Source organism: Armigeres subalbatus, chromosome 2, assembly GCF_024139115.2.
Source record: "Armigeres subalbatus isolate Guangzhou_Male chromosome 2, GZ_Asu_2, whole genome shotgun sequence".
In the NCBI taxonomy this organism is placed as follows: domain Eukaryota; kingdom Metazoa; phylum Arthropoda; class Insecta; order Diptera; family Culicidae; genus Armigeres; species Armigeres subalbatus.
The window spans coordinates 60,288,247-60,301,509 of NC_085140.1; the positions used below are offsets into that span (position 1 = coordinate 60,288,247).

Below are 13,263 nucleotides of genomic sequence, written 5' to 3' on the forward strand. Positions count from 1 at the left end.
CGGAAAAGATTTCTTTTAGAATCCGGAATGGATTCCTTTTGGAATCCAGAAAGGATTCCTTTTGAAATACGGAAAGGATTCCTTTTGGAATTCGGAAAGGATTCCTTTTGGAATCCGGAAAGGATTACTTTTGGAATCCAGAAAGGATTCCATTTGGAATTCGGAAAAGATTCCTTTTGGAATCCGGAATGGATTCCTTTTGAAATCCGGAATGGATTCCTTTTGGAATCCGAAGAAGGATTACTTTGGGAATCCGAAGAAGGATTCCTTTGGGAATCCGAAGAAGGATTCCTTTGAGAATCCTGAAAGGATACCTTTGGGAATCCGGAAAGGATTCCTTTGGAAATCCGGAAAGGATTCCTTTGGAAATTCGGAAAGGATACTTTTGGGAATCCGGAAAGGATTCTTTTTGGAATCCGGAAAGGATTCCTTTTGGAATCCGGAAAGGATTCCTTTTGGAATCCGGAAAGGATTCCTTTTGGAATCCGGAAAGGATTCCTTTTGGAATCCGGAAAGGATTCCTTTTGGAATCCGGAAAGGATTCCTTTTGGAATCCGGAAAGGATTCCTTTTGGAATCCGGAAAGGATTCCATTTGGAAATCGGAAAAGATTCCTTTTGTAATCCGGAATGGATTCCTTTTAGAATACGGGAAGGATTCATTTTGGAATTTTTGAAATTCAGAAAGGATTCTATTTGTTTTGGAATCCGGAATGGATTCCTTTTGGAATCCGGAATGGATTCCTTTTGGAATCCGGAATGGATTCCTTTTGGAATCCGGAATGGATTCCTTTTGGAATCCGGAATGGATTCCTTTTGGAATCCGGAATGGATTCCTTTTGGAATCCGGGAGGAAATCCTTTTAGAATATGGGAAGGATTCCTTTTGGAATTCAGGGAGGATTCCTTTTTGTTTTGGAATCCATAAAGGATTTCTTTTGGAATCCGGAAAGGATTTCTTTTGTTTTGGAATCCGAAAAGGATTTCTTTTGGATACAGGAAAAGATTTTGTTTTGTTTTGGAATCCGGAAAGGATTCCTTTTGGATTCCGGAAAAGATTTCTTTCAGAATCCGGAAAAGATTCCTTTTGGAATCCGGAAAGGATTCCTTTTGGTATCCGGGAAGGAATCCTTTTAGAATCCGGGAAAGATTCCTTCTGGAATCCGAAAAAAAAATCCTTTTGAAACACGGAAAGGATTCCTTTTGTTTTGAAATTCAGAAGGGATTCCTTTTGTTTTGGAATCCGCAAAGGATTTCATTTGGAATCCGGAAAGGTTTCCATTAGAAATGCAGAAAGGATCCCATTTGGAATCCAGAAAGGATTCCATTTGGAATTCGGAATGGATTCCATTTGACATCCGGAAAACATTCCTTTTGGAATCCTGAAAGGATTCCTTTTGGAACTCGGCAAAGATTCCTTTTGAAATCCGGGAAAGATTTCTGTTAGACCCCAAAAAGGATTCCTTTTGTTTTGGAATCCAGAAGAGATTCCTTTTGGATTCCGGAAAAAAAAAATTTGTAATCCGGAAAAAAATACTTATGGAATCTGGAAATGATTCCTTTTGGAACCCGGAAAGGATTGCTTTTGTTTTGGAATCCGGAAAGGATTCCTTTTGTTTTGGAATTCGGGAAGGATTCCTTCTGTTTTGGAATCCGGAAAGGTTTTCATTTGAAATCCGGAAAGGATTCCTTTTGGAATCCAGAAAGATTTCCATTTGGAATCCAAAAAGGTTTCCTTTTGGAATCCGGGAATTTTGAAATATGGTGGGAATTCTCTTCGGAATCCAGAATGAAATCCGGGAAGGATTCCTTTAGATCCGGCAAGGATTCCTTTGCAATCATTGGAGGATTTCTTTATGAGTTCTGGGAAAATTTCTTTTGGAACCCGGGAAGAGTTCCTTTTGGAATGCGAGAAGGATTTCTTTCAGAGCTTGAGGAGGGTTCCTTTGGAATCCGGCGAGAGTTTGGAAAGGATTCCTTTTGTAAATTGGGAAGATTTTTTCTTCAGAATCCGGGAAGGATTTCTTTGGAATCTGAGGAGGATTTCTTATGGAATCCCGGTAGGGTTCCTTTTAGTAACCGTAAAGGATTCTTTTTGTAATCCGGAAGTAATTCTTTTTTGGAATCCGAGAAACTTTGCTTTTGGAATTTGGGATCCTTTTGAAATTTGGGCAGGATTCATTTTGGAATCCGGGAAGATTTCTTTCGTAATCCAGGAAGGATTCCTTTTATAATCAGGGAAGAATTCCTGTCACAATCAAGGACGGATTTTTTTTAATTCGAGGAGGTTTCCTTTTGAAATCCGAACAAGATTATTTTGTCTTAAGATGTTACATCACGTAAGGAGAGAAATACTTTTTCAACCAGAAGTTCTCAATCCTTATTACATTTATCAGATTTCTATAACAAAGTCAACTTCAAATTAATATGAGAACTTAATGAAATATCTTTCAAAATTCAGACAAAATAATTAATCCTGAACTCAACTTACTCTAGCAATAGCATAATAAAAAACTGAATTCTTCAACTCAATAAAGATACTACTGTTACTACTGTCATCATTGAATTTTCAAGTAATGAAAAGGAATGTGCAATACATCTAGATTCGGATACGTAAGATTCTTTGAACAAATCATTCTATTTTACGGAGTTGCAAAGATAAGCATCAAGCGTTGCATCTCAAGAGCCAACCAACCAGTCAATCACATTACCCCATTTAGTAATCATATGTGCTACATCTAAAACATTTCAAATGGATAATAATTAGTAATGTGGTTCTTTTGCTATCCTACGGCATCCTCGGGCTGCAATTTTTCGAATTAATATTGACTATTTCTAAAAAAAGATCTATCATTTCGGATTTTCCTCGGAAAAGTTTATCAGGATTTTTTTTCTTTGGGAAAGTAGAACAAGGATAAAAGGAAAAATGGGGTTCAGTATGAAGTTTTTTGGGTAAAAAAATCTGTTCATGCACACCTCAATCTTGCGTCCCTCAACCACAGTGCCGTGAAGACGTTCGCGTGCTCGCTCCGCATCGCTACTATTAGCGAATGTTACAAAACCGAATCCCTACATGCAAAAAGGACAGAACAAGAAACATGCATTAAAAACAGCGGTCCGCTCAAAAACAACGTGCAACAAAAAATATTATTCTTTGTTTGTTTTTTTTTTGCATATATATACTTTTATCAATCAATTGAAAAATGAGAACAAAATAGGTTTGTACTGTAACTGTCAATTGTTTTAATTAAGTTTTTCTTTTAATGAAGGGAGTTTCAACTAAATTAGTTTTAAATTATCGTTTATGCTTGTATAGTTACTTTTAAGGATGAATTTACAAATTTTACCAGAAAACATAACTTGCTCCACTAGGAAAATTTCGTTCCTCAAGACAAGATCAAATCCACAAAAAGGTGAACAACTGATACTAGGATCCAAAACAAAACTGATAATTATTGATACTGTTTCACTAGACTTTGAATCAACTAAAAAACGGTTACAACTGTCTGCATCGAAGAAAGGTTCAATAGGGGGATGTAATACGTAGTAAGGCAAGAGGTAAGAGTAATCAACAATCGATCGGAATGAGAAAATGTAACAACAAAAATCACATGTCCATCTCATCATATCAAATCATTCAACAGCGCATCAATCCAGTAAAAAAGGGGTAAAGTCTAAAAAAAAGGATAAAACAACGGAAAACATAACGTGTTTGTGTGGAAACCGAAACAGTGACTAACCTAAAAACTTTAGCTCATCGCGAAAAAGCTGGGTTATACCGGTTCGAAAGGTTAGACTTAATGAGTTTTAATTGGCAACAGAACTAGAAGAGGAAGAATAGGAACGTACAGATCGATCAGTAGGCTAGAGAAATTAGAGGGTGAGAAAGAGGTAAAGAAAGAGAGCAAATAAATAATTACCACGCGCTTCTCCTCTTGAATGTGTACTCTTTACGTTTCTGTGTAGGCGTGTGCGTGATCATTCAAAAATCTTAATTATCTTCAAAATAACAAACTGGTTAACAAACGAGAGAGCAAAAATAATGGGTAATCAAATTGAAAACGATACTTAACTAAAGAGCCGGATAATTGATCGGAACATGAGGAAGAGAAGAGAAGGTTGCAGCCGCTAAACACAATAATTATCCATTTTAATAATCAATCAATCAATTATAATATGCGCTCCGGATCATTCACAACGATTGTAGATGCGTGGTATTGAGGGGAAGGGGTCGGTAATTTAAAAGCGCTCGCGTTTGTTTATTGAATTTCAATTGAAATAAAAAATTGATATCTAAAACAAATGTCGAATCAAAGAACAATAACAATTATAAAACTTCTGTTCCGATGATGCAATTCTTAAGGAAAAAGATAGTTGCAAACAAGAATAACCGAAGTGAATGACTCGCTCATAAAATTAAATGTAAAAATCAGACTTAAAATCATTATGAGTTCTCCAGTATGGCAATATCTTAATCAGTTTGGGTTGATTTGGTTGCTCTAGTGTAAGTGAAAACGTATATTTTTAGGTGAGCGATTCTAAGTTCAAAAATAATTATTCCGGTAGCAACTCCATTCCCGACTTAAATTTCTCAGTTGCCTCAGTGACTCAAGTTATCGAAAATCATTAGAACTTTAAAAATGCTTGAAAAAGGAGCCATTTAATAAAAATACAGTGAATTTAAAATACTATGGCCCAGGCCGGGAATGTAGCAGTTTCCGAAACAAATAGTTATGGATAGAATAAGAGAAAGTAGGAAAAAATAATGAAATACAAATGAGTCTGTTAAAATGCAGAGCGCTAAATGATAATTGTTCAAACTAATAATAGGCTGTTAGATTATGAGGAGGTCTTCAAATTAGTTATAAGGATCTGCGACTAAATGAACAAAATAAAACTAATCCACTTACAAAGTGACTGCGCGTCTTTCGGTTCGATACTTGATAAGCCTAGTAAGTGTATTTTTGTGTGTATGTGCTGCGTGTATTTTGAGTATGCTCGAGTTGTCTGCTTTGGATTTCGCTGTGTTGGTGAGTGAATTGTTCGCTTCGGTGGTATACTATTAGTAAGGGAAGACAAAAAAAAAATACAATGCACTATTGCACTATCACAATTCGCCACGCCTCTTTAGTGGTTTATCCCAAGGCTAAAAGCACGGAAGGACAGTTACACATACTTTCAGTTCCGTTTGTCGGAAACAACGTAGCTAAAACATTCGTGCACTTCAAATAGTCTAAGATTTTGTATTTATGCTGGAGAAAGTTTTGTAAAATCCCCATTGGTGTTAGTCGGTTTTTGGAGTGGAATAATCGATGATTTTTGGCTTTTTCAAAGTTTGATGAATGTTACGGAAAAACGCTGCAAAAATGTGAGGAAAGTTATTATTGTAAAAAATAGAAGCCAGCTCGTACATTGAACGAATTGTTATCATCAACAAAACATGTTGTCATTAAAAATCCGGTTCTAAAAAAAATCCAGAAAAGAATCCATAAAGATCTGGAAAGCATTTCTTCCTGAAACTGGACAGGTTTTCTGAATCCAGAAAGAATTGTTTTAAAATAAGAAACGAATTTTATCCAAAACACAGAACGGCTTCGTTCTGCAAACGATTTAAACATCCAAAAAGATAAAAATTTACAAACGTATATCCAAAATCCGCAATGAATATTATTCGAAATTAGATTTCTTACAAAATACGGGGCAGAATTCTTCCAAAATCTGGTTCGGATTTGTTCCAAAATTCGAAGGGCATTTTTTTTTAATTACGGAAAGGATTTCTACCGATTTGTTCCGGAATTCAGAAAGGATTTCTAATGATATACAGAAAGTTTTTCGTTTGAAACAAAGATTCTTAGATCCGGAGAGGAAGTCTTTCCAAACCCGGATAAAATTTGAACCGATATTCGAAGAGGACTTCCTTCTTAATCCAATCGGAATTCGAAAATTTCTTCTTCCGATATCTGGAAAGAATTTCTTCCAAAGGCATTATTCTGGAATTCGGAAATGATTTCTTCCAAAATCTGGCGAGGAATTCGTCCGAAATCTGGAGATACGTTACGAATCCCGGAAAGTATTTCCTCAATAATATGGAGAGGATTTCTTTTGAAATGAGAAGAGGATTTTTTCCGAAACCCGGAAAGCGCTTCCTTTGATATCATGAGAGGATTTCTTCCGAAATCCGGTAAGGATTTCGTTTGAAATCCGGAGAGGATTCCTTCCGAAATTCGGTATAGATTTCTTCCGAAATCCGGAGAGGATTTCTTCCGAAATCCGAAAAGGATTTCTTCCAAAATCCAGAGAGGATTTCTTCCGAAATCCGGAAAGGATTTCCTCCAAAATCCGGAAATGATTTTCTCCAAAATCCGAAAAGGGTTTCTCCGAACTGGAGAGGATTTCGCCGAACTGGAGAGAGGATTTCCTCCGGAATCCGGAGAGAGGGTTTCCTCCGGAATCCGGAGAGAGGATTTCCTCCGAAACCCGGAGAGAGGATTTCCTCAGAAATCCGGAGAGAGGATTTCCTCCAGAATCCGGAGAGAGGATTTCATCCGGAATCCTGATAGAGGATTTCTTCCGAATCCGGAGAGAGGATTTCCTCCAGATCCGGAGAGAGGATTTCCTCCGGAATCCGAAGAGAAGATTTCCTCCGGAATCCGGAGAGAGGATTTCCTCCGGAATCCGGAGCGGAGAGGATTTCCTTCGAAATCTGGAAAGGATTTCCTTCGAAATCCGAAGGAGATTTGCTCCGAAATTCGGAATTCCTTCGAAATCCGGAAAGGATTTCCTTCGAAATCCGGAGAGGATTTCTTTCGAAATCCGAAGAGGATTTCCACCGAAATCCGGAGAGGATATCTTTCGAAATCCAGAGAGAATTTCCTCCGAAATCTGGATAGGATTTCCTCCGAAATCCGGAGCGGAGAGGATTTCCTCCGAAATCCGAAGCGGAGAGGATTTCCTGCGAAATGTGGAGCGAAGTGGATTTCGTCCCAAAATCCGGAGAGAATTTCCGAAAGGCGAACGAGCAAGTGATTTCCCGCAATCCTGGAGAGAGATTATCTCCGAAATTTCCTCTCGAAACTGAAGGAAATTGGAGAAGGTTTTCCATTGGAAATTTGGAAAGGATTTCCATTCCAAAATTTGGAGTAGATTTCTTCCAAAATACGAAGAGAGGATTTCTACTGGAATGTGAAAAGGATTATGCCGAAATTGGGAGCGGATTTTTAATTTCCTTCCGGAAAGGATTTCTTCCGAATTCCGGAGAGGATTTCTCTAAACCAAGAGGTTTTCTTCCGAAATCTGGCGGATTTCGTCCGAACCATTTGTGATTTCTTCCGAAATCCGAGAGAGGATTTCTTCTGAGAGATTTTTCGAAATAATTTCTTCCGGAAATTCGAAAGGATTTCTACTGAAATCCGGAAAGGATTTCCATCAAAGTTTGGAGTAGACTTTTCTAAAATCCAGAGCGGATTTCTACCGGAATGTGTAAAGCATCCTGAAAGGATTTCCTTCGAAATCCGGAAAGGATTTCCTTCGAAATCCGGAGAGTTTTTTTCAGAGAAGATTTGCTCCGAAATCCAGAGATGATTTGCTACAAAAAACCAGAGAAGATTTGCTTCGAAACTCAGCGAGGTTTTTATTCGAAATCAGGAGAAGATTTCTTCCCACATTCGGAGCAGAGAGGATTTCCTTCGAAATACGGAACGGAGAAGATTTCCTCCGAAATGCGGAGCGAAGAGGACTTCGGAGAGAATTTATTCCAAAATCTGGAGAGGATTTCCTCCGAAATCCGGAGAGGATTTCCTCCGACATCCGGAGAGGATTTCCTCCGAAATCCGGAGAGGATTTCCTCCGAAATCCGGAGAGGATTTCCTCCGATATCCGGAGAAGGATTTCCTTCGAAATCTGGAGAGGATTTCTTCCGAAATCTGGAGAGGATTTCTGAAATCCTGAGAGGATTTCCACCGAAATCGAGAGGATTTCGAAAACCGGAGAGGATTTCCTTCGAAATCTGGAGAGGATTTCCTTTGAAATCCGGAGAAGATTCGAACTGGAGAGGATTCTCCGAAATCCGGAAGAGGATTTCCTTCGGAATCCGGAGAGGATTTCCTCCGGAATTCGGAGAGGATTTCCTCCGGAATCCGGAGAGGATTTCCTCCGGAATCCGGAGAGAGGATTTCCTCCGGAATCCGGAGAGAGGATTTCCTCCGGAATCCGGAGAGAGGATTTCCTTCGAAATCCGGAGAGGATTTCCTTCGAAATCCGGAGAGGATTTCCTTCGAAATCCGGAGAGGATTTCCTTCGAAATCCGAAGAAGATTTGCTTCGAAATTCGGAATTCCTTCGAAATCCGGAAAGGATTTCCTTCGAAATCCGGAGAGGATTTCCTCCGAAATCGGAGAGGATTTCCTCCGAAATCCGGAGAGGATTTCCTCGAAATCGGAGAGGATTTCTCCGAAATCCGAGAGAGGATCTCGAAATCCGGAGAGGATTTCCTCAGAGATACGGCGAGGATTTGCTCCGAAATTCAGAGAGGATTTCCTCCGAAATCCGGAGAGGATTTCCTCCGAAATCCGGAGAGGATCTTCTCAGAGATACGGCGAGGATTTCCTCCGAAATCCAGAGAGGATTTCCTCCGAAATCCGGAGAGGATTTCCTCCGAAATCCGGAGAGGATTTCCTCTGAAATCCGGAGAGGATTTCCTCCGAAATCCGGAGAGGATTTCCTCCGAAATCCGGAGAGGATTTCCTCCGAAATCCGGAGAGGATTTCTTCCAAAATCCGGAGAGGCTTTCCTCCGAAATCCGGAGAGGATTTCATCCGAAATCCGGAGAGGATTTCCTCCGAATTACGGAGAGGATTTCCTCCGAAATACGGAGAGGATTTCCTCCGAAATTCGGAAAGGATTTCCTTCGAAATCCGGAAAGGATTTCCTTCGAAATCCGGAAAGGATTTCCCTCGAAATCCGGAGTTTTTTTTTCGAAATTTAGAGAAGATTTGCTCCGAAATCCGGAGATGATTTGCTCCGAAATCCGGAGAAGTTTTGCTCCGAAATTCGGAGAGGTTTTTTTTTGAAATCTGGAGAAGATTTCTTCCCCCATCCGGAGCGGAGAGGATTTCCTTCGAAATACGGATCGGAGAGGATTTCTTCCGAAATGCGGAGCGAAGAGAATTTCGTCCGAAATCGGGTCAGTATATCGTCCGAAATCGGGAGGATTTCGTCCGAAACCCGGATAGGATTTCCTCCGAAATCCGGAAAGGATGTCTTCCGAAATGCAAAACCCAGAAAGGATTTCTTCCTTTTTCTTCTGAAGAGGATTTTCTCCGAAATCTGGAGCGGATTTCTTCCTAAATCCGAAGAGGATTTATTCAAAAATATGAAGAGGATTCGCTCCGAAATCCGGAGAGGATAATCCGAAAATTGGAGATGACCTCTTCTAAATTTCACAATTTTTTTTTACTGAATTCCGGAGAGGAATGCTTCCAAATCCCGAGAGGTTTTCCTCTGAAATCCGGAGAGGATTTTGTCCGAATTCGGGAAAAAATCGTCCAACATCTGAAGTAGATGTTTTCTAAAATATGAAAACAATCTTCTCAATCAATCTTCTGAAAAGCAGAGGGGATTTCTTTAGAAATTCAGAAAGGAGTTCTTCCAAAATCTTCTGAAATTTTTTTCCGAAATCCGGAGGATTTCTTGCTGATACCAAAAAAGGATTTTTCATATATACTTAAATTCCGGAATTATCCATCAAAATTTGGAGTTGACTTTTCAAAAAATCCAGAGCGGATTTCTACCGACATTCGGATCGGATTTCTTCCGAATATCGGAAAAGATTTCTTCTAACATCCTGAAAGGATTTCTTTCGATATCCTTAAAGGATTTCTTCCGGAAATCGAAAAAGTTTTCTTCCGGAATCCAGAAGAAATTTCTTTTGAAATCCGAATGATCCGAGAGGACTCCTTAGGAAATCCGAAGCGGATTTCTTCCTATATTCGAAAAGGGTTTCTTCCGAAAGAGAGCGTTTTTTCTACCATGAGAGGATTTGTTCCGAGTATCGGAGAGGATTTCCTTCAATATCCGGAAAGGATTTCTTTCAACATCCTGAGGGGATTGTCGGGTTTCTTCCCAAATCCGCAGGATTTATTCTGAATTTTGGAGAGGATATTTCGTCTGAATTCCGTAAAAGAAATCGTCAAAAACTCTGAAGTGGATGAAGATTCAAAAATCCTGTGGGATTTTCTTCCGAAATCCGGAGGATTGCTTGCCGATATCCGAGGAGAATGTTCTACAAAATACGGAGAGGTTTCTTTTTCTGAAATCCGGAAAGGGTTTCCGGAATGCACTTTTTTTCAACATCCAAAGAAGATGTCTTCCGAAATACGGAGAGAATTCCTGTCGTAATCCGAGGAGGATTTCTTCCATAATCCGGAGAGGATTTTTTCCCGAAATCAGGAATGGATTTCTACCAAATCCAAGAGGATTTCTTCCGAAATCTAAAAAAGATTCCTACCGAAATCCGAAGAGGATTTCTTCCGAAATCCAAGGAGGATCTCGTCCGAAATGCTTCAAAATCCTAAGAGGATTACTTTCTATGAATTCCGCAGAAGATTTCTTTCGAAATCCAGAGAGATTTTTTTTCCTAATTTCGGATGTAGGAGGATATCTTTCGAAATCCGAAGAGAAATTCTTCCGAAATCCGGAGAAGATTTCTTTCGAATTCTGGAATGGATTTTATACAAAATCCGCATAGAGTTTCTTCCAAAATCAAGAGAGGATTTCTTCTGAAAACTGGAGAAATTTTTTTCCGAAATCCGAAGAGGTTCGTGAGCGGGTTTCTTCCGGAATCCGGAGAGGATTTATTCCAAAATCCGATCAAGATTTCTCCAACAATTCGATCTAGATTCCAGGCAGGATTCCTGGCGAAGGCCAAACATTATTTTAACCACTATCGGGAAATGATGTCAATCTATATCCGATCGCAGTGATTGAAATACCCAACAAGGAAAAAAAAAATCCGGACAGGATTTCTACGGGAAACTATCCGAACAGGTTGTTTTTCCACTTCCAAATTTCTTTCTCCGAAATGCGGAGTGGATTTCTTCTAAAATTTGAAGGGAAGTTGCTCCGAAATCCGAAAAGTATTATGCTCCGAAGTTTAGAGATGATTTCCTCTGAATTTCATAAAGAATTTCTTCCAAATTCCAGACAGGATTTCTTCCGATAATATCCGTAGAGTATTTTTTCCAAAAACCAATAAGGAATTCTTCCGAAATCCCGAGAAGTTTTCCTCTGAAATTCGGAGAGGATTTCGTCCCCATTCAGGAAAGGAAATTGTCAAAAATCTGAAGTGGATTTATTTCTAAAATATGAAGACGATTTCTTCCGAAATCTAGTGTGAAGTTCTTCCATAATCCTGCTAGATTTTCTTCTGAAATCTGGATGATTTCTTGCCGATTCCCAAGAAGATTTTTCACAAAATACGGCCTGAGTGGAATTCTACCGGTATTTGTAAAGCATTTCTCCTGACATCCGGAGAGGTTTTTTTTCATCCAGTGAGGATTTCTCTCGAAATCTGGAAAGCATTTCTCCAGAAATTCGGTGAGGATTTTTCCGAAATTCGGAGAGGAATTCTCCAGTAATATGGAGAGAATTTCTCATGAAATTCGGAGAGGATAACTTTCCGATGTCTGAAGAAGATTCCTACCGAAATCCAAAGAAGATTTCTTCCAAAATGCGAGGAGGATATCTTCCGAAATCCATAGAGGATTCGTTCCGAAATCCGAAGAGCATTACTTCCTCTAAATTCCGCAGAGGATTTCTTCCAAAATTCAGAGATTTTTTTTTCTGAATTCTGAAGAGGATATCTTCCGAAATCCGGAGAGAAATCATTCCGAAATCAGGAGGATATTTCTGTCTATTTCCGGAGAAGATTTCTTTTGATTTCCGGAAAGATTTCATCCAAAATCCGCATAAGATTTTTTTTTCCAAAATCCGGAGAGGATTTCTTCTGAAAACTGGAGAGAATTTCTTCCGAAATCCGGAAAATTTCTTCCGATTTTCAAGGAGGATTGCTTCTAAAATCCAGAGAAGTTTTCTTCCGGTTTTCCTCCATACCGGAGAGGATTTCTCCCAAAATCCGATCATGATTTCTCCAACAATTCGATCTATATTACGGGCAGGATTCCAACCGAAATCAAAACATTATTTTTATGGCAATCGGGAAATGATGTCAACCCAAATCCGGACAGGATTTCTGCGGGAAACTATCCGAACAGGTTGTTTTTCCACTTCCAAAATTCTGCATTTTGTTCCTCAAATAAGACTCTAATCCGAAAAGGATTTCTACTGGAATTCGAAAAGAATTTTGACCAAAATCCTCGAGAAAATTTCATCAGGAATTAAAAAAAAATTTCCAAAATCTGGGATTTTTTTCAAAACCCGTACATTATCTCTTGATTCCATAGGAATTCTTGCTGGGTCTTAGTCACAATCCATTTTATAATTAGAAAATTTTCCATTCCATTTTAAATGTTTCGAAATCATATCTGAATTCATTCGCTAAAATATAACCATTTTTAAGTTGAATTTCTTTTTAAACGTAGAGTTGATTGTGTGAAAACTGTTACATCTATTTTGTAGTTCTTATGCATTGAACATAAAAGATGCCAATATTTTATTTGTTCATTTGATAATACAACTTAGAGCATGATAACAAAAAATAATTGCTTCAATAATAAAAGTCAGAAACAATAACATCGATAGTTGCAATAAATAACAACCGTCAACTAACATTAATTGGATCTGTTCATGACTGCTAGCACAAAAGAAAACTGAAAACAAGCAAATGAGGAAAATTACGGATTGTCTCGGAGGTGTGAAAAGCACTAGCCGGGAATGAGAAAAAACTGAACCAAAGCCCGAGAACCTATCAACCAGCTAATTAGGATGTGATGATGAGTTGCCATGAAACAGTTCGAATGAGAAGATATTGGATCTGAATAAAACCAGTCACCACTCTCCTGGATGGGGGAATGTCCATTTCGATTCATTATAACACAGGAACGGATCAAGCTTGACATAAATTATACTCGAACCAAACTCGTATAATTACTAGAAAGGAAAAAAACACCCCAATTCATTGACGATGACGATGGCAATGTTACAATGGTGATTGATTAAATGCTTTGGTGGGAAGTTTTTAGCATGCAAAACAAAAAGGGTTGTGAAATTGTTTATAAGAGCACGGTAGGCACGAACATTCTCGCCTCATTCT

General features: G+C 38.8%; 1 protein-coding gene across 17 annotated transcripts in view; it reads right to left on the bottom strand.

Annotated features, from left to right (window-relative positions):
• Positions 1-13,263, bottom strand: part of LOC134208729 (uncharacterized) — a 580,250-nt gene that overhangs the window by 142,450 nt on the left and 424,537 nt on the right. For 13 of the 17 annotated variants that reach the window (XM_062684572.1, XM_062684574.1, XM_062684573.1 and 10 more), the window contains one exon: positions 2,974-3,066. The exons of the other annotated variants lie outside the window; for them this stretch is intronic. In XM_062684572.1, the coding sequence (XP_062540556.1) occupies positions 2,974-3,066 (93 nt within the window). The remainder of the gene's footprint in view (positions 1-2,973; positions 3,067-13,263) is intronic. 17 annotated transcript variants of the gene reach the window in all.